Source organism: Phyllopteryx taeniolatus, chromosome 1 (assembly GCF_024500385.1).
Source record: "Phyllopteryx taeniolatus isolate TA_2022b chromosome 1, UOR_Ptae_1.2, whole genome shotgun sequence".
Classification (NCBI taxonomy): domain Eukaryota; kingdom Metazoa; phylum Chordata; class Actinopteri; order Syngnathiformes; family Syngnathidae; genus Phyllopteryx; species Phyllopteryx taeniolatus.
The window spans coordinates 30468391-30495799 of record NC_084502.1 but is presented as its reverse complement, the minus strand read 5'-3'; the positions used below and the strand labels follow the sequence as shown (position 1 = coordinate 30495799).

The following is a 27409-nucleotide window of genomic DNA, read 5'->3' as shown; positions in this document are numbered from 1 at the left end:
TCTTCACCGAGCCGTGCTTCTAAATCATGGGTGGGGGGATTATGTAAATTAGCGGTACCTTTAAAAAAAACAATTGAGAAGTGCTTACGCACACATTTTTGAGAAATGGTCAAGAAACAAAAGATTGACTCAGTTGTTTTATTTCATACTTGACATGCATGCACACAATTATTTGGATACAAAACTTTCAAAAGTCAACTTTACATAATATGTCTCGATTTAAAATAGACAAAGTGACCTCGTGGCATGGCGGCAAGTGGCTGCACATTCACTGGTGGATGGCTAGGGTGCAGTACTCCACCCCACCAGCATGAGGCGCTCTTATAGACTTGCTTTGGAAATCTACTGTCGTGTAGATGACGCCAGACGTCTCCTAGGAGCGTGAAAAAAAACAATGTGCTTGTTCCGTGTTTGTACTTTTTAAAGGGTGGCAAAAGTGAGGAAGTGGGGTGGAGTTCCCCTTTTTACCCCTACTGTGGCCTCTTGTTTGGCTGATTCCGTTTTTCCACTCTTGTCTAGAACGAAAAATGAATGAATGGTTTCATAAAGGCGGAAGACTGCAAAATCCACGAATCATTTTGAATGCTGATTGGTGTAAATGTGACCCTAACGAGGACAAGTGGTGCTGGGCAGCAAGGTGAATGAGTGGTTAGCATGTCTGCCTCACAGCGAAGAGTTCCGTCCATTAATAAATAATAATAATAATAATAACAACGCTTACCCAAGTGTTTAGATTTGTTCTTGACCGTGAAACAAAGTGCTCCTTTGACTGAGGCAACAACAATGACGACGATGACACTCAATGGGATGACGGCGATGGCGCCACATGTCCAAAGAGTCCGTAGCGTTCTACTTCCAAAGGGGACAAAGCAGCCATCTTGTTAGAGAGCACAGTTGGAGCACAAACAAACCTACAAGTCTGTGTAATGCTTTCCATAGAGCAGGAAGTGGCACTCACTGATAGGACAAGGTCTGCTTGATCAGTACAACATGTGCAATACAATTAAACACACAGTTGCAAAGGTCAATAGAAAACAAAAGGTTAAGTCTACGTACTTGGGAGGGTCAGTGTGCCCCTGCGGCACTTCAGTTCCGGTCCACTCCGGGCTCTGGGTTCTTGTCAACAGCGAGACCCGGGACCGCTCGCCATGGTCAGCTAAGGTTCGTGACAGCAATAGGAAACACTCTACTTAAAATTTAATATTACATGTTACTCACAAAAAGTTAGGAATATTGGGCTTTGGGATGAAATTTCCAGATGAACCTAAAATGCACTTGAACTTTTTACAAATGAACTTCATTTGACCTTCTTTAAACTTTTGAACACACTGTTCCAATTGTTCTGCACTTTTTGCTTACTTACTGTTCAACAACAGGGAGGTGAATGGCAAATTCACAACAGATGTTTGATCCATAATTTGACCAACACATTTCCGAGTACATCCACTTCTTTGCCTTTCTGTGACTCCTCCATTCTCAGACAAATACATATCCTGGTTCAACTAGAATTGGTATTTAAACAGTCCTCTTCATGAAACTGTTGACATTTTGACAACTTCTAATAATTGATCAACAGTACCTCGCCATTTCAAGGCTTCAAACTGGAAGTGGCAATTGAGCTTATAGTGTCACATTGTGTCATCAGCAAGTTGCAGCAGAGATACAGAGAGACTGGAGGCATCACAGAAAGGCATAGAAGTGGATGCCCTTGGGAATTTTCATGGGCCAAATAAGAATGTTGCTGAATGGCAACATTAACTTCTGCAAAAAGAGCTGAAGCATTCAACAGTTGGACTCAAAAGTTTAGAGAAGGTTAAATTAAGTTCGCCTGTAAAGATTATGGAGCATTTTAGGTTCATCCCGAAATTTCACCATGAAACCAATATCTACAAAAGTTTTAATCACACGGAATTGTGTTATATCTTGTAACATTCAACTTTTGTTCAGTTTTTCCACAATTTGTTTAATGAGGCAGCTTATGGTCAGCTCTCACTGGAGGTCCCATGTGACGGTGGTACCCAGGAAGCGGAGTCCACGATGGAAGATCGGGGAGTGACAGTTTGGTGGCAGAAAGTGCATCTAAATTTATGCCTGCTCAGACCACGTCCAACCTCTGGTCTAACGTGATTTGGGTGAATTTGATCGGGGCACAGGCAGACAGGTACTGAGTTCCGCAGGCATATTTAATTCACCAGCGGTTATCACCACCTCATTCTGTATTTAATAAGGGTACTCACTCACATTGTCTATTGCCACACCGGCCGAGAGCAGTGACAACGTTCCACTCACGCACGGATTGCTGCGACTAGGCATCGTCCTCTTCCGCACAGAGATGTCACGATGCAACACTGTCACTGCACCGATGAAGAGGACCTTCCCACCCAGACCCGTAGCGCCAACCCCGCCCCCCTTGCCCCCACACACACACACCCGCCAGCACCCACTACCCGCCCCTGAGTGTGGGAAGTGGACCCCCCCCCCCAAAAAAAAACTAGGCAGGGAAAAGAACCCCACAGCAGGCCTCTCCCCCCCAGGAAGAGGAAGAGGCGACAGCAGCGGGACACAAGGAACGGAGAGAAGAGGAGGAAGCAGGCCCGAGGAGCGACAGGGGGGGCGGTGGGAGCGACAGGGGGGCCCCACCGCCCCCACCAGCAGCCAAATTTCCTACTGACTTACACTGATTTCTGGACATGTCAATTTGGGCCGATTCACGACATAAAAAGTGGCACAAAATCCTTAATTCTTCTGATTGATTCTTACAACCTGGGTCTCATGGTATTTGTGTTCCAAATCTCTATCCAATAATATCCTCTATTTTGACACAGAGGTGGTTTGAATTTTTTTTTTGTAACATACCTACTTGATGGTCGACTGGTTAGAGCGTCTGCCTCACAATTCTGAGGACCGGGGTTCAATCCCCGGCCCCCCCTGTGTGGAGTTTGCATGTTCTCCCTGTGCCTGTGTGGGTTTTCTCCAGGCACTCCGGTTTCCTCCCACATCCCAAAAACATGCATAAATTGGAGACTCTAAATTGCCCGTAGGTGTGACTGTGAGTGCGAATGGTTGTTTGTTTGTATGTGCCCTGCGATTGGCTGGCAACCAGTTCAGGGTGTACCCCGCCTCCTGCCCGATGACAGCTGGGATAGGCTCCAGCACGCCCGCGACCCTAGTGAGGAGAAGCGCCTCAGAAAATGGATGGATGGATGGGTAAGTTAATTGACGACTCTGAATTGCCCGTAGGTGTGAATGTGAGTACGAATGGTTGTTTGTTTATGTGTGCCCTGCGATTGGCTGGCAACCAGTTCAGGGTGTACCCCGCCTCCTGCCCGATGATAGCTGGGATAGGCTCCAGCACTCCCGCGACCCTTGTGTGGATAAGCGGCTCAGAAAATGGATGGATGGATACCTACTTGAAGTGAAGGTGAAGGCTTACCAGAAACACGAAACCGATGATCAGCATAAATGTAGACGGGAGTGCCCAGCAGCACACATCTGTAGTAGCCTCTGTCTCCCGTCTGTACCCGAGCCACTTTGAACTCAATCCAGCTGTTTGCCTCTGTGACGCTCACCCTTCCTCTCAGGAAGTCGGCGATGTAGCCCGTGCTGTCCAGGAGGGTTTGACACCCGCTGGGGTACACCTTGCAGCATGACTTGACGTGACCTCTGTATAGCGGCGGGAAGTCAAGTCTCAGGGAAATGTTGCCAGCCTCCTCCACCGTCTGCAGGCCGCTCGATCCAGGAATATCTGGAGAACAAGTGTCATAAGTCTCAAAGAAGCAGAGAACAACAGAAAACAGCAAATGAACCTCAGCTGCCCCCAACTAATAAGAGAACGACAACAAACAGCAGCTCCATTTTAAGTCTGTTAGTAACGGAACACACTTGACTTTTCCTCTTTTTTCTTTTGGCCATGCAAACAAAAAAGCAAGTTCTCCATTCAGTTTTACAGCACAGCAGCTGCGAGGACTTCCCTTTTTAGCATTTAGTTACACTTAAATGTAGAGTTTAAATTTTTTTTCCAGTAATAGTTTTTGCCATATAGGTTAAAACTGTCTGTATGATCTGGTAGTAGAATATTATTAAATTGAACTTTTGAAAAATCATCAAATAGAAAAAATTTAAATAGTAAAAGCTTGAGAGCCTGCGGACTTCTTTCTGGCTTTCGGAGTCATCAAAAGACCAGTGTTTTGAGAGCGTAGGTTCCGGGACTGAAAAAATCGCATCTCAAGTAGACCTAGAGCCAATGCAAGTTGGCCAGAATGGGGGTAATATGAGTGAATATTCTCGTCTTTGTCAAAAGTCTTGCTGCAGCGTCTTGTACTAACTGCAGGCTTTTAATATTAGACATGGGAAGACCAGAAGGCATCATGATTGATAAACAATTGAACAGCAATGAATGATATTGAGCGGCACAGTGGTTGACTGGTTAGCACATCTGCCGCACAGTTCTGAGGACCGGGGTTCAAATCCCGGCGCTGCCTGTGTGGAGTTTGCATGTTCTCCCCGTGCCTGTGTGGGTTTTCTCCGGCCTCTCCGGTTTCCTCCCACATCCCAAAAACATGCATGGTACATTGATTGAAGAGTCCAAATTGCCCTTAAGTGTGAATGTGTGTGCGAATTGGCTGGTGACCAGTTCAGGTGTACCCCGCCTCTCGCCTGATGATAGCGGGGATAGGCTACAGCACGCCCGCGACCCTTGTGAGGATCAAGCGGTATGGAAAATGGATGGCTGGATGAATGGTATTGTAGAGCACATAACGAGAGCCTTGAATGTTATAGAGTCGATGTTTGGGCTAGTGCTAAGGTTAAAAACAGATTCGAAGATGAGTGCAAACCCCCCCCCCTTCTTAATAGGACGCGCGACATGTGAACTCACAAAGTTTGGGGGAGACCACGACTTAACATTCGCACATCCTTTGGGTAGCTGTTTGGCCTGGGTGAGGGTGACGGTTGCGGGTCATCATTGTCTCGTGACCGTCTAGCCCCACCCCCACCAGTCTCCCCAATTTGATTGCACAACACCGCACCACACACGATCACGGTACAGGGGTACTGGTTGCCAGTAAGGGACTTGGTAACCATAGTAATAGGATGGGCGGTGGGTCTTCCTTTGTGACTGGTTGGGGCGCTTCGGTTGGGCTGGGGGACTGCCCTGCGTCCTGGAGAGTGGTTGGCGCCCCCCTAGCTGGGTCCCCCGTGGGATGGGCGTCCTCAATGTGCCACTTCATCAACTCCATACGCCAGTTGACTAACATGCATGTGATATGGTGTTCATTACCTAAGAAGTTCCATAGACACGCTATAGGTTTGAATTGCTTATGCTGGGACAACTAACAATAACACAGGTAATATTAAGACATCAACTCACAGGTTCTCACAGGTGTTTAGACACTATAAAAGCATCCCAATGCACCACTCATCAGTAGCAATGACTTGCTCATTTCCCACATCCTGTCCTGCCCTGTCCTTTTCCCATCCTCTCTCATCTTGTCCTATTGGTTAGTTGTTGCATGTCCTCACCGGGTGTGACCCCCCTCCTCCCCCAGGGCATTAAAATATTTTTTGAGCAACAGAACTTGGTCCATGAAAAGATGGAGAATTTGCTAAAGTGAGGAAAGAAAAAACTGAAGATTAAATTCGCTGAAAGTGATGCAAAAAAAAGCACTCTATTTTATTATGTTACCACTGTATGTTTTTCATGAAAAAACAAATAGTTATTTAAAAAAACCTTACCGAAAAAATTCTCCAATGATGCCAATGGGAAAAGTTGATTTGAGATGCAAGTGATTCGAGTTACAAGCATGGTCACAGAAGGAATTCAACTCGTAAGTCAAAGTGCCACTGTATCGCTTTGTGAACAAATCAGTTGAGCAGACACAAGCACGTGAATGAAAAAGAAAAATGTGATTGCATGTATACAGCTCTGGAAAACAATTTAGAGACCACCACAAAATTATCATTTTCTCGGATTTTCCTATTTTCCGGTACATGTTTGAGTATAATTTTGGTTTTATTCTATAAACTACTGACAACGAGAACATAACTCCAATTTCCAAATACAAATACTGTCATCGAGAATGGTCAAAATACTAACCAGGTTCTAGTGTATTTTTTGTCTCAGTTTTTTTCCAGAGCTGTATTTTCTAAAATCCATGTCAAACATATAAATTCACAAGCTCTTCTTAAGCTAAACAAAGTGATTTATTTGGTGTCAGCTATTAGCTTATTTAACACTTGAGATTCACCAGAAGACAAAAAACAAAAACAAAAGTTATGTACAAGTTTTCTATAAACATTCTTTTGGGCATTCTAACAATGAATAAACTTAAATAAACAAGTCACTTTTCTCCCCAAAGGAAAACATTCATAAACTCTGCTCAGTATATTTTGCAAGTCATTCTTCGGGTGACATTGTTGAGATAATTTAAATACAGATGAGGTGGATGACAAAGCAGGTACAATGAAAAAAAAAGTCCTTTGAATTTACTTAATTTGAAAATGGTCATTGGTTGCACATGATTAAAATGTGTTAAGCTAACATTATTTGATTATTTTCAAGGAAAAGAGGGGGAAATTACATCAGTTTACCACATTTTAATCATGTTCCATCGTAAATTAAGTATTGGTACTTATTTGTTAGTGTAGGTCGCGCTGTATAGCTACTCAGCGGTGAAGGTAATGACATCGTAGTGCTGCTGTAGTTCTTCCAGTTGCTCAGGCGTGGCTTCCGTGTAGACTGCTTGCAACTGTGCCTGCGCCTGGGTCTGCGCCATCACTGCCGCATCTGCCACCGCAACAACGGAGAAGTGGATGACACTTTAGTCTGGATTGTCTCATTTTCCATACAGTGAAACCTCGATAAAACGGACCCTGACATAAGAGATATCGAATAAAACGGGCCGTCGAGACCGAAAAATGTGTCCAAAAATAGTGATGGAAGGCCGCGTGATTCCCACAATGCAATGTGGATTTTTTTGTTGTTGTCTCTGCAATAATTAACGTCCTTGTTGTTACGTTAAATGACATTGTCGTTTCTTTGTATGTTAACAGTGGAATGTAGAATGTATACCTTATGTAGCTGTCACATTTATTGTTGATTTATGTTGTATGGTTTTGTTTGTTTTTTTAATGAAAAAAAATAGTAATTCAACAATTACTTTAGGTAGTGTGTGAAATAATGAATGACCTGTTGGTCAATTCCTCAACCAGAGCGTACCCAACTGGGTGTGTTAACTGTGGAAAGATAATAAGAATTCAATACATATTAGCATTAGATGTTTTGGAGACAAAGTTAGAGAGAGCAGACATCGATGGTTTGGACACGTTCAGAGGAGAGATTGTGAGTATATTGGTAGAAGGATGATGAGGATGGAGCTGCCAGGCAAGAGAGCTAGTGGAAGACCAAAGAGAAGGTTGATGGATGTAGTGAGGGAAGACACGAGGGAAGTTGGTGTTAGAGAGGACGATGCAGCAGATTCAGCATTATGTTATCAGCTATCATATTTTACTGTCATAAAACAGTAAGTTGCACATACACCTATCGAAAGAGAAAGCTACGAAGTCTTGGTTTCTCAGTGCTTTGGTCAAAGTAGCAAGTCTTTTCAAGTCATTGACGTTCAAGTCCAAGTCGAGTTGCAAGTCTTTTAACATATTGTCAAGTCGCGCCAAAGTGATCAAATTCATGACGCGTGTTCAAGTCATGTGACTCGAGTCCACACCTCTGTGACTAGTTCCAGCCAATAGTGTAGTTGTTGAATGTGTCGTCATTCCATCTAAGCCAACGCATTGACATATGGTGACCATGTTGAATGTGGCAACATTTTCCAGGCTATGGCTTCTTAAAGAGATGTCTCTGGAGCCATTCTGCAGTCTGGAACATGCTATTTTTGCTACAGTAACAGTTTTTTTGTCAAGCTGTGCTTGTGCTCAAGCTTGTCAAGTTAATGTATGCCTATGGCCTTTAATCTTACCCATCCATTTTTTCATACCGCGTATCCTCACTAGGGTGGCGGGCGCGCTGGAACCTATCCCACCTGACTCAGGGCGAGAGCGGGGTCAGAATCAGAATCAGAATCAGAATGAGAACACCCTGAATTGGTCGCCAGCCAATTGCAGGGCACATATAAACAAACAACCATTCGCACTCATATCCACACCTATGGGCAATTTAGAGTCTTCAATCAACGTAGCATGCATGTTTTTGGGATGTGGGAGAAAACCAGAGTACCTGAAGAAAACCCATGCAGGCACAGGGAGAACATGCAAACTCCACACAGGCGAGGCCGGATTTGTGAGGCAGATGTGCTAACTAGTCGTCCACCGTGCTGCCAAATCTAATTTTACCCGATTTTGGAAATACAAAGCACACTAATTCCTCGTGGCTCATGAAAGCGACCCGCCCAACTTGCCGCTAGTCACTACAACACCAAGCACACCAGCGTTGGTGAGTTCGGATAAAATTTAAAACTTTTGAAAACATTTTCAAGCGTTTTTTTTATATTTGTTTCCAACAACTTTGTACCCTACTGGGAACTGTAAGGCATGAAAAAAGTACAAAACAATTATTTTTTACTGTACAGTAATATTAGTGTATATGGATACAAAAGAAAGTGCTTCAATAATGGCCCGCCGCCCCTATTAGTCTGTTACATCTAAGTTCCTTTGTATAGGCACACATATGAAAAAATCTTGGATTTGGACTCCTTCTAGTGGATGTTAAATGTTCAATCTGTGTCGGGCTGGGGGAAAAATAAATAAATAAATAAAACTCGGCTAAATTGACTACAAAAATAGGTCCACGCAGAATTTCTGCCTTGAAACTCTGCCGGGACCAAAAAAAGTTCCTGGGAGCATGTTTGCGCTGCTGGAACCAATGTTTCACATAGACATTTATTGCAGACGGATGCAGTGTTGGGTCACTGATAAACTTTACCAAAAATGACAGAGGAGCATCTGTTAAGTGATTTTTAAGACACTGAGATGTTTAATTTACATATAATATGATGTAATGAGTGAGCTGAACGGTAGATAGCATTTTGTCTTTTTTTTTTTTTTTACCTAAAATGATAATTGCTCAAAAATGCTAAACATTTAGCAAAGGCTGATTTTGTTGTCTAAAATTCTGTACAGGATTTATACCATACACTCAGTACTAACATATGCATTTTAAGGATAGAAGTCCAGCCCTCAGAGATGAGAATAAATTGCCTGTTAGAAGTAAAAAAATTAAAATAATAAGAATGGATTATTTTTTTTGGGGGGGGGGGGGGGGTTGCAGCGATTACGCGATGAAATATTGTTAAAGTTGGGGGGGAAATATTAGCCTAAAGTATTTATACCAAGCAATTGTGAGTTCTTTTATGTGAGGAAAAGCCAATGAAGTTACAGTAGACATGGACAGTTGCTGCGATTGGCTGGCGACCAGTTCAGGGTCCACACCGCCTCTCGCCAGAAGATAGCTGGGATAGGTTCCAGCACGCCCGCGACGCTCGTGAGGTTAAGTGGAATGGAATATGAATGAATGACTGAATGGACAGTTGTCTGTCGTTTATTGGCAAAAAGTAAAAACGTGTTGGAGACAGATAGTTGAGTGGTGCAACCATGTGTCTGCCTAAACAAAGGGGTGCTATCAATCTTATACTAGGGTGGAAGGTGCCAGAAAGTCCCACTCCTTATAAGGTAAACAACAGATGTTACAACCTCCAGAAATAAGCCCAGGCAATACACAGTCAATCTTTTCTGTTCCTTCCCCCAGGCTATGCCTGTCTTGATCTCACACAACCTTCTTTATTTATTTTGATATGTAGGCATTGTATCTTTATAAAAGTATATCAATATCAAGAGGATAATCGATTCTAAAAAGATTTGCTCGTGACAGCCCTAAGTCTGTATATACTGCTAGGGCTTTTTTAAAGTAGTACAGTATATTTAAGCACAGTTCAGTGGTATTTAACTTTACAGTACAATATATTTGCATTTAATCTCTTTGAACGACCTGTTTTTCAAACATGTATTTAGGTGCAATTTTTATTTAACTTTAACTATTTAATGATTTATGTGAAATACATTTTACTTGAATCATTAAGGGTTTTTTAAAATTATTTTCCTATATTTAAGTGCAGCGTTAGGTGGCTTACAATAATATTCAATACAGTTTTTAGGAATAAAACCTCTGGCTCGTTTTGGATGACCACTTGGGCTGTACACCAAGCTGTATTTTCATGTTGGTGATTTTGCTGGTACGTAGAGAGCAAATATTTTTTTGAGGTGGTAATTGTAAAAAGTCTGCGAAACACTAATGTAGGTCAACATGCAGCCATCCATTTTGGCCAATAGAAACCCGTGAAACCCTGTTGTTGCCTGGATGGACACATACACATTGGGCAAATTTAGTTTCATTTTAGACTCTGCAGTTGCAAATTTTAGTTTTCTGTGTTTTCTAACAGATTAGTTCACATCATTTCTTAATTTTGGGACAAGGGAGAAATTTCACATAATATTCTAAGTTTTCAAACGAGACGTTTGATGGGTTACTGCACTCCAGTGGAGCAACTTAATCACACAATTTCATTTGGACAGGTATTATTTTCTTTTTTCTATAATGTGTCACTTCGCCTACTGTTTTGCACTACTATATTATAAGTCACTTTGTGATTTTTATCTGTGATAAGCACAATAAAAAAAATGTTTAACGTTTACTTACACATTTTATTTTTTATTTATAGTGTGGAGCATCTTTTTTTGAACAAAGGCCATTGATTTGGCTCTTGTGTGACTGGTGTGGCGGGTTTGTGATGTTTGACGAGAAGGAGCACCGAGTGAACATATGGACTGCTATGTTAGCTTCTCAAGCTAGCCGCGGACTGGCTAGCTGCTGCATGCTTGTCACTTGTGAATAAAAGCTAGCGTACTTGTGTGTGTTACAATTGAAAATTTTTCATTATTACAGGCGGAACAGTGGATGACTGGTTAGAGCGTCTGCCTCACAGATCTGACGAACGGCGTTCAATCCCCGGCCCCGCCTGTGTGGAGTTTGCATGTTCTCCCCGTGCCTGCGTGGGTTTTCTCCGGGCACTCCGGTTTCCTCCCACATCCCAAAAACATGCATGGTAGGTTAATTGACAACTCTAAATTGCCCCTAGGTGTGAATGTGAGTGCGAATGGTTGTTTGTTTATGTGTGCCCTGCGATTGGCTGGTAACCAGTTCAGGGTGTACCCCGCCTCCTGCCCAATGATAGCTGGGATGGACTCCAGCACTCCCGCAACCCTTGTGAGGATAAGCGGCTCAGAACATGGATGGATACATCATTACATTAGCAGTCCATTTAATTTGATACTTGGGTTTCTAATATTTTGACCCTCTCGTGGAACAAAACAAAACCAATTTTTGATCCTGATCTTATTTTGGACCTCATTAAATCGCACAGATGTTAATAATGTTGTCGCTCCAGTCGGACAGCTTGGAGTAAATCACTAAATAATCCGTCCAATCAGAGTGCAGACCTGTGACGGCAGAGTGGGCGGTGGCCTCCAGGTCTTGCTGTTCCGAGGCAGCGGGCAGGTACTGGATCGAACTGTCAGTGCTGACTGCGATCTTAAAAGAAAAAAAGGGAAGCAAACACAGCTGTTTTAATGAAAACTCCTGTTATGCTGCGGGACCCATATAAAAAGGTCTCAACTCTGTCATTCTACTGAATGTACATAGAGTATGTAAATATTTTTATAAAAATTACAATACTGTATGTGAAAAAGTTTCTTTTAAAAATTAAATAATTTACTCTCACTTTTAAATTGCATTATTTACAGCCAATTATATGAAAATAGTAAATACATTAATAAATACATGTACAATACAAATGTGGCAGCATGGAGAATGACTGGTTAGCACGTCTGTCTCACAGTTCTGAGGTTCAAATCCCGCCTCTCGTGTGTGGAGTTTGCATGTTCTCCCTGTACCTGTGTGGGTTTTCTCCGGGTTTCCTCCCACATTCCCAAAAACATGCATGGTGGGTTAATTGAAGACTGCTAGTAGGTCTGAATGTGAGTGTGAATGTCTGTTTGTCTATATGTGCGGTGCAATTGGATGGCGACCAGTTCAGGGTGTTCCCCACCAAGAGTTAGCTGGGATAAGCTCCAGCCAGCACTCCCACGAACCAAGTAAGGATAAGCGGTACGGACAATGGATGGAGGGATGGATGTTAAGTGTGTTTGTGAAACTGTTTATTTTGGCATGCTATTTATTATTTACAATAAATCACTTGATTTTGCAGTCTACTGTGTTTTTCTATTTTTTAAATTTGCAATAAATCAATTAAATTTTGTGTTCATAAAAAATAAAATAGATTTCAGATCCATCCATCTTTGATATTGGTTTTATTACATATTACATAATTAATTAATTAGGTTTATGAACAACAATTTAAAAATAATTATTTCAATTATTTAATGAGATAGATGAATAAGAAAGGAAGGAGTGGATTTTAATTGCCCAACTTTAGGAGGGAAATGGCTAAACTAATGAAATATATATAAGCAGACTATTGAGAATATAAATGTTTGGAGGGCCTTATGTGGCCCAGCCCTGTTGTAAGGCATCACCTGCTGCTCCTGGAGAAAGACTCCATCTTCATGCTCGTACTGGATGATATGTCCATCTGGCATCTGAGGGACGTTAGCAGTAGATTAGCGTCACATCGTTCACACACAGGCCTCGACCCACTGTGACCCACACTCACCTGGATGTGATTGCCGTCTGCTAGCACAACGTACTCCTGCGGGATTATGTGCTGCACGCCATCCTGGGAGATGATGTACTGCACCTGAACACACCACTTTATTTTTGCCCTTCAATGCACAAAATAATTTTGCACTGCGGGGCATCTCAATGGCTTCCAGGGTGTATAAGAAGACGTTAACAAATCAACAATGAATGACAATGAAAGATTAGTCAAGAAGAGTTGCTAACCAGGATTAATTAACATTTGCCGTGATCATGCGGCTGTTATAGAGATGTACTGATAACACTGTGGAAGAGTGTCAATTTTCCATCCATCCATTTTCTATAGAACTTGTCCTCATTAGGATGGCAGGTGAGCTGGAGTCTTTCCCAGCTGACTTGGGGCGAGAGGCGGGGTACACCCTGAATTGGTCGCACATATAGCCAATTATTCCCATTCACATTCACATCTATGGACATTTTCTTCATGTTTTTTTAATGTTAGGGGTGAAAAAAAGCATCATCAGTCCATAATGTACCCGCCTCTGGCCCTAAATCAGATGGGATAGGCTCAGGCTCACCTGCGACCTAATGAGGATAAGCAGTACAGAAAATGGATGGATGGAGGTTTTCAACGGTCAATCAGCAAGAGAGCGAAAGAGAAAACAGCTGCTAAAGAATACGTTGTGATAATTGAGAAATGGAAAAATAACTTCTCACGAACAATTCAAGATACAAACAACCTTCTGGCATGCAACTTGTTCGTATGTATGGTAGTGTCTACACCCTGGAAGTGATCCGCGTCAAGTGACAGAGTTACAGCTCGTCACCTCAGTGACCTGGTTGTCTCCCGTCATAAGATGCTGGACCGTCTGCCCATCAATGGTGGTGATCTGCTGTATGTAGGTGCCCTCCTCCTGATTGACGCAAATGAGGATGTTGTAATACAATGCGCAACTTTGGATGGATGCTAGGTTGTGCTACCTGGTCTGTTAGGGACTGATCTTGGGCCACGATGATGTGCTCTTGACTGAGAGCCTGCAGCTGTTCTGGGCTGATGACTGCCTGGTGGGCCTGCAGGGCTGTACAAAACATCAAAGTGACTTTTGAATGTGTTGTACCCAAACAGTTGTGTGTCTGGGGTGCCTGCCTCTCCATCAAGTGTGCTGATGTTTTTGAGTCTTACACTGCAGCGTCGCAAGTGCTTCCTCGTCACTGTTGACTATGATGGTCTGCTGGGATGCGGCGGCGCGGCTCTTGCGCGTGGCGGTGGTGGTCTGCTCCTGGTTGTGGAGACGCTCCATGTGGAACTTGAGGTGACCGTTGCGATTGAAGCTGGTAAAACATCAACTGTTTCAGCACCGAACGTTTGCTCATTACAACCTCAAAAATACAGTATCATGCATGACTGACTTTATGGATTGATTAGAGTTTATTTGATAGGACAATTTTTTTTATCAATTTTTTTGCAGATTCAGTAGTTGAAAGCACGTAGTTGACGTTCACAGCTTACACTGACAAGAAAAGTACAATGACGGGGTGCACTGTTATTATTGGACAACGAACACATGGACCAGCCACGCCTTGCAGTTTGACACTTCCTGATATGTTAAATTGTTCAGAAGGATCATGTTTGCATTCATGTTTTGACAAAAGGGACATTTGTTTTCAACAAAGTATTGATTTTCACTTCAGTTCATGAAAAGCTACGTATTTCTATTATTTCTGTGGAGGCTGATCAAGTTAATGCTGGGCGAAAAAAACAGTTTTGAAGCTTGGTTTCAAGAGAAAAAAGCAGGGGGAAAAAAACAAAAAGCTTAACTTGCTTTGAAAAATGTCGTTGTCGCTAGCTTTGCTTCTTTTAGAACCGAAAGGGAAAATGTTATTAAAATCGTAAATTGCATTTTTGTGAATTTTTTTTTATTTGAAGTCGGGGTGAAGTTGTGTTTATCCCACCCAATTTTGGATTAGAGGCAGGATATACCCTGGACTGGTCGCCAGTCAATTGCAGTGCAGAAAGTGTCTCAATTTAAATCATTAATTTCATACACAGGAAATAAAATGCTTTGTTCCTACCTCTGGCAACAAAGTTTGCAAGAAAATGGCTTTTCGTTGGTGTGTGTGAGCAGGTGTCTGCGCAGGTCCTTCTTGTTCTTGGAGGCAAAGCTGCAGCTGGGGCACTTGTGAGGCCGCAAGTACGAGTGTAGCTCCATGTGAGCCTGAATCAAACAAACATTATGTAGGGTAGCATTTTGTGGTTACCCAAAGCGCCTTTGAAAAACGTGTGCGTCTTAAGAAACAAAACATTGGTCATTTGTCAACAGTTCTGTTGACTGTATTGCAGATTGCTCAATATTCTCAGTAAAAGAACCATCCGTCCATTTTCTATAGCACTCGACTCATTAGGGTTGCGGGGGTGTTCGTTTAGCCCAGCCGACTTTAGGTGAAAAGCGGGCTACACCCTGGACTGGTCGCCAGCCAATCACAGGGCACAAATAGGCCAACAACCATTCACACTCACATTCACACCTAAGGACAATTTAATCTTCAATGAACCAAACATACATGTTTTTGGAATGTGCGTATCTGGTATGTGAGTATCTGGAGAACTCTTAATAGCCTACGAGCCAGAGTTTTCCCACCACTGATCTGACATCTCTCCGTGGATTAAGTCGACAACCGCATTTTTTAGATTAAGTGAGAGACCGTAAGAAAGAAAAAAAATTTTGTGTTACGTATTACTGCATACGAGTAAGTTAAGTGTTAGACTAAAGACAATATTGAATGTTTGAGCAAAAAACATGCCGGTTTACAAGAAGTGTTGCAAAATTCAGAGAGTTTCTCAAATTGAAAACAGACATTTAGAAAATTGAATGTTAGCTCTTAACAAGGACCTTAATTTGGAATGGGAAAATACTGTATATTTTAGCGTAATCCTGACAAAGCAAACCGATTTCCCACAAGTGGACAGTGGGACCTTGATTTGAGTGCCCTGCGTTATGACTTTGCTCCATCAATTTTTTTGCTTTGTGTTAGGAGCCTAAATTTGATGTACGGGCAAGCTTTGAATACAGTGCCCCTCGAGTGAGGGGTAGAAAAAAACCGGAGCTATTTAGGTACTGCGGGCAAGAGGGCTATTTAATTTTGCATGGATGTCTGCTTATGACAAAACAAAATGTTAACATTTACTGTATGCATGAATCTTTTACCTTTCCATTAAATTACCTTCATTCCCAGTTAATTCCCAAAAATCACCATCATTCCCATATATTCCTATTTGGATTATAGTGAGAGGGACAGAGCATCCCCCACAAACAGTTGAAATCTGTAAGTACTTAACCTCCACTCTAAAAGGTTTACATTTTCCTATAGATAACACAAGATGGCAGCGAAGCACCTTTTTCTACGAGACAAGGCTGTGGCCTAACAAAATGAAGCTCCTCCCCTCACTCAATGTTCCTTGGCACCAAGATGCCACGAGATGGCACCAACGCAGTATTTTTACATTAGACATGGTTTTGACCTGAGCACAAAACAGTGATTAGGCAAGTTTTTTGGCAAATAACGGAGGTTATTCTGAAAAACCACTTAATTGGATCATGTACATCGGCCGGACATTATTAAAATGTGCTAAACTGATGTCATTTTCCTCTCTTCTCCTCGCAAATAATGAAATAATATACATCAGTTTACCACATTTTAATCATGTGCAACTGACGTATGTGTTCGAATTAAGTAAATTCAAAGGGCTTTTTCAGTTAGCGTAGATTAAAAAAATCTACGAATATGTAAATTCACAAGTTCTGAACTGTTAATGCGTGGGGGTTCCATATACTGTTGTGCCTTGAGATACGAGCGCCTTGACTTTCAAGTTTGAGATACGAGCCATCGCTTGGCCAATATTTTTGGAACTGAGCAAAAATTGTGCTTCAGACCCTCACCATTAGAATGCGGCAGCAAACTTCACAACAGACGGCCACTATCAAGTCATAATGGTTTTCTTGCAGTGGAAGGGTAATATTTGTTGTTGGCATAAATGCACCATCATTAAGCTGGTTTGCCAACCGCCAATTGACCCCACAGAAGAAGACCAAGAAATGACAATACGATAGGTACAGTCGTGTTTAATGCTTGCATTTTCCGTATTTGCACGTCGTTATATGGAGAGCAAATGTTATTACTATGTTTTTATACAATAAAACACTGTTGAGTGTAATTTCTCTTGTGAAAAAACATGTTAGAACTTGAATGTTTGTGTTTTTGGGGGGTCTGGAACAGATTAATTGCATTTCCATTCATTTCAATGGAGAAACATGATTTGCCATATGAGTGTGGTCATCAAACAAATTCAACTCTCAACGAAAGGCACCACTGAATTTCCAAATTCCCCTGTTTAAGATCCCATGGAAATTTTGCAGAAACCTTCCAGAAATTTACCGGAAATGTTCCACCTCTTTGCGACCCGACTCACAAGTGATAAAAATTCTATCTAAATGCTTAAGTTAGTCCAAGCGCAGCTTACGTACAACTTCAGGTGCAGATTTAGTTCCATGTGCATTTTGGGGTATAACCACATGGCCTTCTGTACCCACCTTAACCTCGGGCCAGGAGCCAGAGGTGAAGGCGCAGTCGGGGCACTTGAATGTATTTGGATCCAAGTGCGCCCGCTTGTGGTTCTCCATGTCCGAGCGGCATTGGAAAGACTCCATGCATATGCGACAGGAGAACTTCTTGGCACTGATGCTGGGCACACTCACCGCAGGAGGAGAGGCAGGCGCTTCGCTGCTCAGCTACGAGTGAACAGAAATGTGAGACGCGCTCAGTGTGAACACATCGTTGTGAGAAAACATTGTCATTACCTCCACCTGTTGCAGAACACCATCAGGCAGCCCCGAAGCCAGGTAGAACTTGTCACTTTTCAGGTTCTGCGCCTCTGCAGCTTGAACCTGGTCATTCTTCTCAGGACTGGGGGGGGGGACAGCCTGAATTGACTCTCTGGAAAGTCAGTCGATTATCTGATGATTCTTACGTCAACATTTTTTTGTTATTATTCTCAGGCCAAATAGCTTTCCCATACAAATTCAGCTGCAAAAGCCAGAGTCATTTTGGTCATTTCAAGGCATCCTTTAAAGAACTTGTTGTTGAGATTTTGTCTAATTGCTAACAGTTTTGAAGCATGCACAGAAAGATGAGTGATGGTAAATTGAAAAAAAAAATGTCAGTAGCATGGGGGCACGGGCTGATGTTTCACCTTAAAACACAATCTGTAACTCACTAACTCAACTAACTTTTTACAAATACAGCCCTCAAAGCCTATGACTTGGCAACTTGAAATTTGGTAGCCAAGTCTATCATGATTAAACCCACATAAAGGTCAAGATACTATGCCCAAAACAAAACACGAAATCTGCCATTTTGGTATGAAGCAGATTTTAGGCTCATTTTAGCCATTTCCTGGCATCCCTCAAAGAAGAACTTGTCCAAGAGATTTTGTCTTGAGTGCTAACAGATTTTGAATTTAGTTTTCATCATTGCTATGGTCATAGCCAGTGGCGGTTTCAGGCATGTGCGAAATGTGCAGTCGCACATGACGGCATGGGTGAGAAAATTCCAATGTAAAATTACATTGTGTAACGGCATGACATGTCTTTCAAATATGTATTGGTAAATGCAAATAACAAGAGCTGATTAACTACACTGTGGTACACTATAGTGCTGTTGATTTGATTTGTTGAAGAGTACGACAAGCGAGGAAACAGAAATACTGTAAATGACAAATCCACAATACATTACAATGTCACTCATTGTATGGGAAATTTGTATGGGAAATTTGCGCACTCTGGTTGAGTCGCCTTCTGGACTGGTCTTAGAATTGCTCTCATTCTTCCTGTCACTGTGGATCAATATCTATTTCAAGATTTGCTTCTCATTGTACCTCTGCAATAGGAGAGTTAGCCGAAGAGGAGTGTGACGTAATTGTGCACAGGCGCATGAAATTGGTTGGCAGAAACCAGGAACACTTCCTATAACAGTGGCTGAGAAAGACGCATCATCAGCTAGTTTTCGTGGCAATTTATCGTAGTATGACATTTGTGCCAGCATATGCAGCAAAGCTTCTGTACAAAAGTGGCCACCAGCATTTGCCTGATCAATACGCAGTTATGAAACCCGAATCCAGCTTGAGCGCACACAATACGATTAACGCGCAAATATATACAAAAGATTTAATGAAAGTCTAAAAGTATCTTCACGCATACAAGTGTTAATTATTCAGTTGTTGGTTGGAAACAGTTCAGACGGTCAAATGTCTTTATACGTGACGTGTATTTGCATATTTGTTTAAAGCTAATTTGTTCAGGTACACATCCCATTCGGAATTTGTAATCTTTACGCACAGCCCATAACGCAACACACCACTATCAGTATTAATGAAAGAAAATAAGTCTGAATAACCTGATGACTCACGGTAGCTCGTTATTTGAACCATGGTGTGTTGGTTGGCAAAATACCTTTTGGCAACCAACACACCATGTGACCATTTGGTGACAACATGGCAAACGCTCCTATTTTGAGGTAGGCTACACATTTTTTGGTTAAGCTAGTGGCTGATGCTGGCGACCTTGTAGCTCCATCATACAGTCTTGTTTACTCCGTCATTATTGCAGTCAGTTGGACTGCTGTATCCATATTTTGTAGCTGCGAAGTTACTGTGCATAAAATTTGGCAAGCATGTCTATCATGAGTAAAAGTATTTTAACTCGGTCACCTGCACTCAGAGCTTTGGACTTCTTCTGTCACCTGCACCTGCTCCACCACATTGAACTCCCCATCGTCAGCGTAGGTTTCAATGGCGATCTGAGCGATTTCTTCCGGCTCGGCCGCATAGGCCTCCTGCAGAACAGTCTCACCGTTCTCGGACACGTGGACGGTGACGACCTTGTGGGCCTGGCCCGGTGCCGCCGACACCGCGCTCCATGTTTCCTTCTCTAGCGCTTTGACCTCAGCGCTGCCATCTGACTTGAGCACAGCCACCTGAAGATCACAAACAGCAATGGTGATGGTGGAGGACTTATTTATTTATTTTTTGATATCAAGTAATTTTGTTATATGAGCAGTTTCACCAACTTGTAAGGCGTTTCCAACCAATTCCCGGGCGTTGCTCATATTCAGCAGCAGACTCAGGGCATTCTGGGCGGAGAGCTCACCGGATTCAGCTGAGGAGCAGCCACAAATAAAACTTTAAAGTTTTCTCTTCAAGTACAGTGAATAACATTGCTACTTTATCAGAGCCATGGAAGGAAACTTTAAACCTCCTGTTTTGTTGTGGGTCAAATTCACCCATTTGTAGTTCTAGCACAGTGGACAAGTGGTCTGCCACAAAGTTTAAATCTCAGCTCCGGCCTTCCTGTGTGAAGTTTGCATGTTTTCTCCTCCCACATTCCATCCATCCATCCATTTTCTTAGCCGCTTCTCCTCACTAGGGTCGCGGGCGTGCTGGAGCCTATCCCAGCTGTCATCGGGCAGGAGGCGGGGTACACCCTGAACTGGTTGCCAGCCAATCGCAGGGCACATAGGAACAAACAACCATTCGCCCTCACAGTCATGCCTACGGGCAATTTAGAGTCTCCAATTCATGCATGTTTTTGGGATGTGGGAGGAAACCGGAGTGCCCGGAGAAAACCCACGCAGGCACGGGGAGAACATGCAAACTCCACACAGGCGGGGCCGGGGATTGAACCCGGGTCCTCAGAACTGTGAGGCTGACGCTCTAACCAGTCGGCCACCGTGCCGCCCCTCCCACATTCCAAAAACATATTAGCATGTTAGCTTCTTTAAAGATGAAGACATTTTCCATCGGTGTGAATGTGAATGCTTCTTTGCCTATATATGTGCCCTGACACTGACTGGAGACCAGTTCACTGTTTGTCCATAGGTGCCCTCCCTGACATTGGCTGGTGAGTGGCGACCAATCCAGGGTGGATCCTACCTCTAGCCTAAAGTCAACTGGGATAGGCTCCAGCTCACCTGCAGTCCTTATGAGGACAAGCAGTACAGAAAACAAATGGATGGCTAGACAGATGAAAGTCAATTTTTGAAAACTTCTGCTTAGTTTAATAAGTGTAATAAACATATCCATTGAAGATAGTTCCAATTAATATAAATAAAAATGCCTGCCAAATAAATAAGTTAATTAAAACCAGTTGTGTCCAAACTAAGGCCAGGGGGCCATTTGCGGCCCACCATCCATTTTTTTGTGGCTCGCGGCATACACAAACAATAACATTTGATACAGCCTGCAACACTATTGGGTGTGAGTGTTAAAAAAAAGCCCTCGAAGGAAAAAGTTTGGACACTCCTGATTTAAAGGGGACATATTTTCCCAAACCAACTTTATGTAGTATTTGGGATGTTATATTGGCTCAGTAAACGTGAAATATGAAATAAAGTCGTCCACGCATTCCTGAGCTCCAGATGTCACTAACGAAGATCTTCGCCTATCTTTCCGCTACCGAGCTAGCGCTTTCAATACAGCAAACTCATGTTCACTCACAACTGGGTCTTCTCCACAGAGGCAACCAATCAGAAGAAAGGAGGCCGTGCTAGCCAAATATGGACAAAGCGGATACAAAACTGTGTCAAACAGACATAGCTGTCAGAGGGGCCTTTTTGGACACACGTATGACAAAACATAGGTGTGTTTTGAAACGAAATGGACACTTTGATATTAAGTCCATGTTAAAGAGTCACTATATGGAGGTCTAAATAGCCAAAATACAGAACCTTTAAACAATGTTCATCATGTTAATTTGATCATTTCAGACACTTTCCGGATAATTCAACAAGCCCCAGGTCACACTGGCCTAGGACCATTATTGCTTTTTGAGAGAAACAAGCAAAACAGGAGGTTGAATAATGCACATTGGAAACGTGTCCAACCTTGTTCATAGATGATGGTGGTGTTTCCCAGTGCATCTTGGGACACAGAAGCATTTCCCATCCCCTGAATAGCTTGAAGAGCTACAGGGTCCAGTGAAACCTTACGGATGTAAAAACAGAAGGAAAGCATCGTTTCCCGTTTCCCTCGTGACTGGATATCAAATTCAAAGCGGCCACGACGACTCACGATGGCATTTGGCAAAACTTGCGCTCCATCCTCGTGTTGCTGTTTTAGCTCCTCCACGTGCTGCAGGGCGAAGAAAGGCTTGCGGCGTGTCTTGGCTTCTACAGCCGGTTGCGAGATGGACCACTCGTTGAAAGCTTCCGGATGACGACACTGCACATGGAGCCGAAGATTCTTGCGGTGTTTGGTCCCGAAGTGACACATACTGCAGGCAAAGGGCTTGTCTCCTACAGATGAGACACATTTGGAACACAATCCAAATGAACACTACACATCCATAATCTTATTTATTGGAGGTGTTTAAACCTCAATACCACAATGTTACGTTTGAGGTACATGGACCATAAGATAAAATGTTCTGTATTAGAGGAGCATTAAATACAAACACCAATTCCATTGAAGTTGGGACGTTGTGTGAAATGTAAATAAAAACAGAATACAGTGATTGCAGGACATGATTGATGATATGATGGACTGAAGATGATGAAATCCCTTAATTCCTTCCAATTGTACATTGAGAAACATTGTTCTTAATCTGTTAGACTATTTGCTCACGCAGTTGTTCAGAAACTGGTGAGCTCCTTGTATCCCCAATCATGACACTCACCTGTCTCCAATTAACCTGTTAACGCGGGGAATGTTCGAAATTTGTTTTTTGAGCATTCCTCAGCTTTCCCAATCTTTTGTCGCCCCTGTCCCAGCTTTTTTGGAATGTGTTTCAGACATCAAATTCAAAATGAGTGAATATTTGCAAAAAAATAAAAATAAATGTTTATCCGTTTGAAGATTAACTATCGTGTCTTTGTAGTGTATACAATTGAATTTGGTTGAAAAGGATTTCCAAATCATTGTATTCAGTTTTTATTTACCTGTTGTGTAAAACGTAAATAACAGACATTGGAATTTGGGTTTGTACATCAAAATTTAATGCAACACATTTGCATCATATTAATGGTCTGTGCACCTCAAATGTAACATATTTTCATCATAATGGTCTGGACCGCTGTAGGGTACCATATTTACATCATATGTACCGAAATCGTCTGTGTAGCCTACCTCTAAGGTAACATATTTACATCCAAGTGAACTGACCTGTGTGCTTAATGGCCAGATGGGACACCAGGAATTCCTCTTTGGAGGTTGTGTATTTACAGTAGTCGCACTTGAAGGGTCGGTCGCTGGTGTGGGACAGTTGGTGGTTGAGCAGCAGCTTCTTGTTGGCGCAAGTGTAGTCACAAAACTCACACTTGAAACTGACGAATACACAGCACGCTAGGTTAGTCAGAAAATACTGGGCAAAATATGTCTACATATTGTTAAAGTGGTTAAAAAAAAATTTCAAAGTGACCCTTAAATTTTTAAATGGATATGTATATGCAAAAGGTGTGTTTTCATAGACAACATTACATTGTCTGGATGACCCCAAACTTTTGAATCTTAGTGTATATTCAGAGTGACAAATACATAATTTATAAGTATTTTAAAATAGAGAGTCACTTTTCAATCACCATTTATATAAGAAAGAAGAGGTATACAAAATATGTATTACTGACCTGCTGTCTCCCACACTCTGAAGGTGCGTCAGGAGATGCATTTTGAATGTGTAGCGCTTCTTGAAGGATTTGCCACACTGAAAGGAGAAAAAGAAAGAATCAGATTAAATGTACATGTACAAAACTGGACTTTGACTTTAAACGTGAGTGTACTACTTTCAGCCATTGGGTTGCTAACTTGCTATCATGACATTTCGGGTCACCAGACCTTATCGCACATGTGCGGCTTCTCTGCGCTGTGGGTCTTCAAGTGTTGAGTCAGTCTCTTCTGCATGGTATAAACTTTCCGACACACAGGACACGGGAACTCAGATACAGTCACCACCTGCTAAAAGAAAGGACAGGTAGTTGACCCATCAAGTGTTCAAAAATGGACTGCTGCCATTGTGCTTAACAGGTGATGGAAAAGTGACTCTTTAATGTCTCTATTTAATTTTTGGGGTGCCTGCCCACCCATTTTTAGTTACTGTATCTGACTATGACTATAAAAATATGACTGTGAGCGGGGTATATACACATGGTTAAATTAGCCAGCGGTGGCTTCGATACACGAAGCAGAGCTGCGTTGAGTTTTCAGGGGTTCACCACTTAATTGAAAATAAAATAAACAAACAACAAAGCCCATTTAAAGGCATCATTTGTAACACCCTTATGGGGGACGTTTCTATCCCTTACAAATAATTCACTGCTCACTCCAAGTATGGCTTTTGTTACCACAACAACCGATGGTGGAGCCAAGGTCTTATGAAAAAGCGATGGTAACTTCAAGCCCACAGTGTGAAGGAAAAAATAGCAGCCACCCGCAAAGATTTGATTGCATTTGCACCCGTGAAGGCAGCACTTCATCACCTAGCGGCCCCACTGCACTTCAATTGGCCCTCATATCACGTCAGAAACATTCTTGTGCTGCTTTTCAGAAGCCGATACACTAAGAGATACCGCTAATCTACGCTAACACTGCAGCTCTGCTTAACTTTTGACTTTGACATGACATTGCTTCCAAATAGAAATTTGGGAGCAGGATTATGTCAATTAGCGTATTTAAGAAATCAAAACAATTTGGGAGAAACTAGGCAGATTACAAAAGATTGACTTAGTTGTATAATTTTACACTTGACGGGTGGACAGGAACTCCACACACACAACTATTTAAAACATCAAAAAGTAAATTTGTACATAACATTTCCTCTAAAATGGCAAAACTTACCACTTCTGTCTTTTTTTTCCTGGTGGATGTAAAGCCAACAAATGCAGTTAGAATTTGTCAAAAGTGTTCATGTATATAACAGTGTAAACCAGGGGTGGGCAATCCCTTTATGTTCAACGGGCCGCATTTGAATGTTAAAACAGCCAGCTCATTCCTTGATGAGTTTAAAATAAATGTCATTCTAAAATAATAAGTCATTCTCAATTTTTTATTACAATTAGTTAACCAATAATTTAATAAACTAAATAAAAATGTTTTAAATGCATATAAAATTGTTCATTTTCTGCGACAGGCTGGTGACCAGTTAAGGTCCAAGAGCTAATGAGAATCGCTATAGAAAATAGATGGATGGAAAATGTTGATTTCAGTAGGATTTATTTATTTCATTATTTACAATAAATCAATTAACCAATGTGATAAATAAATGATACATACATTTAAAAAAGTGTTAATCAACCAGTTTTATGACAAAAATTACAAAAATTAATGCAACACGTATTACAGGATTCTTGATAATGTAAATACACAGATACTTTGCCGACCCCTGGTGCCCACTGAGCGATGCACCTACTTTTCTTTGTTATGAACTGCGGAGTGACGAACGACATCTTTCCTGTAAACACTCGAGTATTCACATTTCTCACACTTGAAAGGCTTCGTACCTTCGTGGTTAAACATGTGTTCCTGCAAGACACACGCACACGAACACAAACACACAATGTTACAGACACACAAGCTGAGGTGAGTGTGTGCGACGGGGCGCCTCCAGACCTTGAGCGAGGACCAGCGCTTGCAGTGATAGTTGCACTGGAGGCATTTGAAGAGCTCCGGATCGTTTCCCTCATGGGAGTCTACGTGGAAGCGCAGATCTTCCTGCGTGAGAAAGCGCGAACCGCAGATCCAGCAGTTGTGAGGTCTCAGCAGAGGCTTGAGGGATTTGTAGTACCGACTGAAAGAGGAAACTTGGCATGACTATTGGTCACAGCAAATGAATTATTAGGGCTGGGCTAATAATTAATTTTAGAGATTAATTCAAGTACTTTGTTACGCCGAATATTTTTTTTTTCACAGCACCATAGTTCAAAGCACATCCCCGATGATGTGCACTACTTACACTAATAACATGGCTGTGAACAGAGAGAAACTATCTACATAAGCACAGTCAGTGTTGCCAACCCTAGCGATCTGATCGCTCATCTAGCAATTATTATGCAAATAAGCAACTAACTGACTTTAACTCCTGCTAAGAATCAGACAATATGAGCGGAATCCGTTTCACATTGTTTTGCGTATGACATGAAAGGAGCCCAGTGGAAGGTAATCGCTGAGGGGTGAAGTACCGACCAAATATTTATTTTATTATTTACAAATGTATTCTTTTTTTTTTTTTGGTTATTCATCAATGTGTTGTGTATACTCTATGTAATTACAGTATATGAGGTAATCTTTCATTTATATGGGTTCACAGTTGTAGCGGCCCTCCGAGGGAAGTCATAACTACAATGTGGCCCGTGCCAAAAATGAGTTTGACACCCCTGAATACTGTAATATCAATAGTATATGTATGTTAGGTGCAGGTATTATTTTTGTCCACTTGGGGTCGCCATCCTCACATCCTACACAGTAGTATCTGTGAATGTGTGTGCGCCTTTAAAAGGTGGGCCTAGCTTGTTGGGTGAGCGAATGAGGATGTACAGTTGGCCAGGTGTTAACAAAACTGCTTTTTTTTAGCCACTGTATGTGTAGAGTGACAGCGTCAGTTGATGCCATTGGCATCACGTGCTTGTGTTTACTGTATTTTGTTACTGTTTGTTCAATAAAGCGATTGAAAGATCACCAATGGCTGTTTCCAACCTCCCTCTATCCTAAACACCTGCTATAGATTACAATTCATTCTAAGTAGCGGTGGTAGGCTATATTCAATTAACTAACGATGTTTACTTTACCGTAGACATGCAGTTGTGTAACTTAAGCCAGTTGTACCTTGCAATAGGCACATTGCACTTAAACCTCTTTTAAGTGTGAAATGATCGCAAACTTTGGACATTCTCTTTTTACTCTTTCCTCCTGGCTTGTGCTTATTGCTACATGAATCTGCAGTAATAGTCCCTGTGGAAAAATTATCACCAACAAATCTCGCGCTATTGCGAATAATCCTCAATACAAGTACGATAAAAACAATTCCAAGATAAATCACTCCTTGGGGAGACAAAGACAAACCTTAAACCTTGAAAGATTAAATATGTAGCTAAAAATGATAAACAGATTAGAAATATCACCCACTTGCGACTCAAATGCTTCTTGTACTTCTTGCGAAGAAAGCACTTGGAGGGACGGCCTCGTTTTCTCTCAAAGGACTCATCAGGCTGAGAGTTGGACGAGGGGTCTTTGTTCTCCGAGTCGGACAGGCTCACCACCGCCTCCGCCGCGTCCTCATCGGCCACCGGCGCAACCCCATCATTGTCTAACCCCGAGGTGCTCGCCTCGTCTGTGGCACTCGGGTCGGCATTCACTCTCGGCTTTTTTGCTAAACTCTCCGCTTCTGTGACTGGCGACAGAGATGAACATACTGTCAGCGTTGTCAAGCGGGCGGGTCTTTCCAGGCACAGGTGGGGGACTCGAGTGACATGACCTAACTCGGACCAATTTTGGGACTTGTGACTTATGAAAGACGACTTGATTTATGACTTATGTAACTCAACTTAAGACTCGACTTGATTGTTGCCACAATAACTTGAAAGCTGAAGGTTAACACTTGAGAGACGTGCAAGTTACGCCCACCTCTGCTGTAACGCTCTTTGAGAAACGGTCCA

At 42.2% G+C, this 27409-nt stretch overlaps 2 protein-coding genes across 9 annotated transcripts in view; both read right to left on the bottom strand.

Annotated features, from left to right (window-relative positions):
- Positions 1–134: 134 nt before the first annotated feature.
- On the bottom strand, positions 135–5645 carry LOC133485014 (uncharacterized). Of its 2 annotated transcripts, none has more exons than XM_061788317.1 (6): positions 3883–5645; positions 3434–3745; positions 1057–1165; positions 722–852; positions 469–515; positions 135–373 (listed from the first exon to the last, which is right to left on the bottom strand). In XM_061788317.1, exons 1-6 carry the CDS (start codon positions 3935–3937, stop codon positions 269–271), a joined length of 759 nt encoding a protein of 252 aa, XP_061644301.1. In that variant the 5' UTR covers positions 3938–5645; the 3' UTR covers positions 135–268. The 2 variants fall into 2 exon arrangements, with proteins under 2 accessions (XP_061644301.1, XP_061644308.1); XM_061788324.1 differs by having other exon boundaries at positions 722–849; positions 3883–5644.
- LOC133484985 (zinc finger protein 335-like) overlaps positions 5637–27409 on the bottom strand; it is a 32319-nt gene continuing 10546 nt past the window's right edge. The window contains exons 8-28 of one of the 7 annotated variants that reach the window (XM_061788304.1): positions 26880–27144; positions 25368–25545; positions 25168–25280; positions 24597–24615; positions 23598–23717; positions 23390–23466; positions 22929–23089; positions 21840–22063; positions 21653–21752; positions 19841–19929; positions 19482–19747; positions 17575–17710; positions 17473–17505; positions 14792–14934; positions 13902–14050; positions 13700–13797; positions 13546–13632; positions 12735–12818; positions 12598–12660; positions 11503–11593; positions 5637–6784 (exon numbers count right to left, since the gene is read on the bottom strand). In XM_061788304.1, the coding sequence (XP_061644288.1) occupies positions 6660–6784; positions 11503–11593; positions 12598–12660; positions 12735–12818; positions 13546–13632; positions 13700–13797; positions 13902–14050; positions 14792–14934; positions 17473–17505; positions 17575–17710; positions 19482–19747; positions 19841–19929; positions 21653–21752; positions 21840–22063; positions 22929–23089; positions 23390–23466; positions 23598–23717; positions 24597–24615; positions 25168–25280; positions 25368–25545; positions 26880–27144 (2621 nt within the window). In that variant the 3' untranslated portion in view covers positions 5637–6659. Of the gene's footprint in view, positions 6785–11502; positions 11594–12597; positions 12661–12734; positions 12819–13545; positions 13633–13699; positions 13798–13901; positions 14051–14791; positions 14935–17307; positions 17506–17574; positions 17711–19481; positions 19748–19840; positions 19930–21652; positions 21753–21839; positions 22064–22928; positions 23090–23389; positions 23467–23597; positions 23718–24596; positions 24616–25167; positions 25281–25367; positions 25546–26879; positions 27145–27409 lie in introns of all 7 variants that reach the window. The other 6 variants (XM_061788272.1, XM_061788280.1, XM_061788295.1 and 3 more) reach the window with 6 other exon arrangements.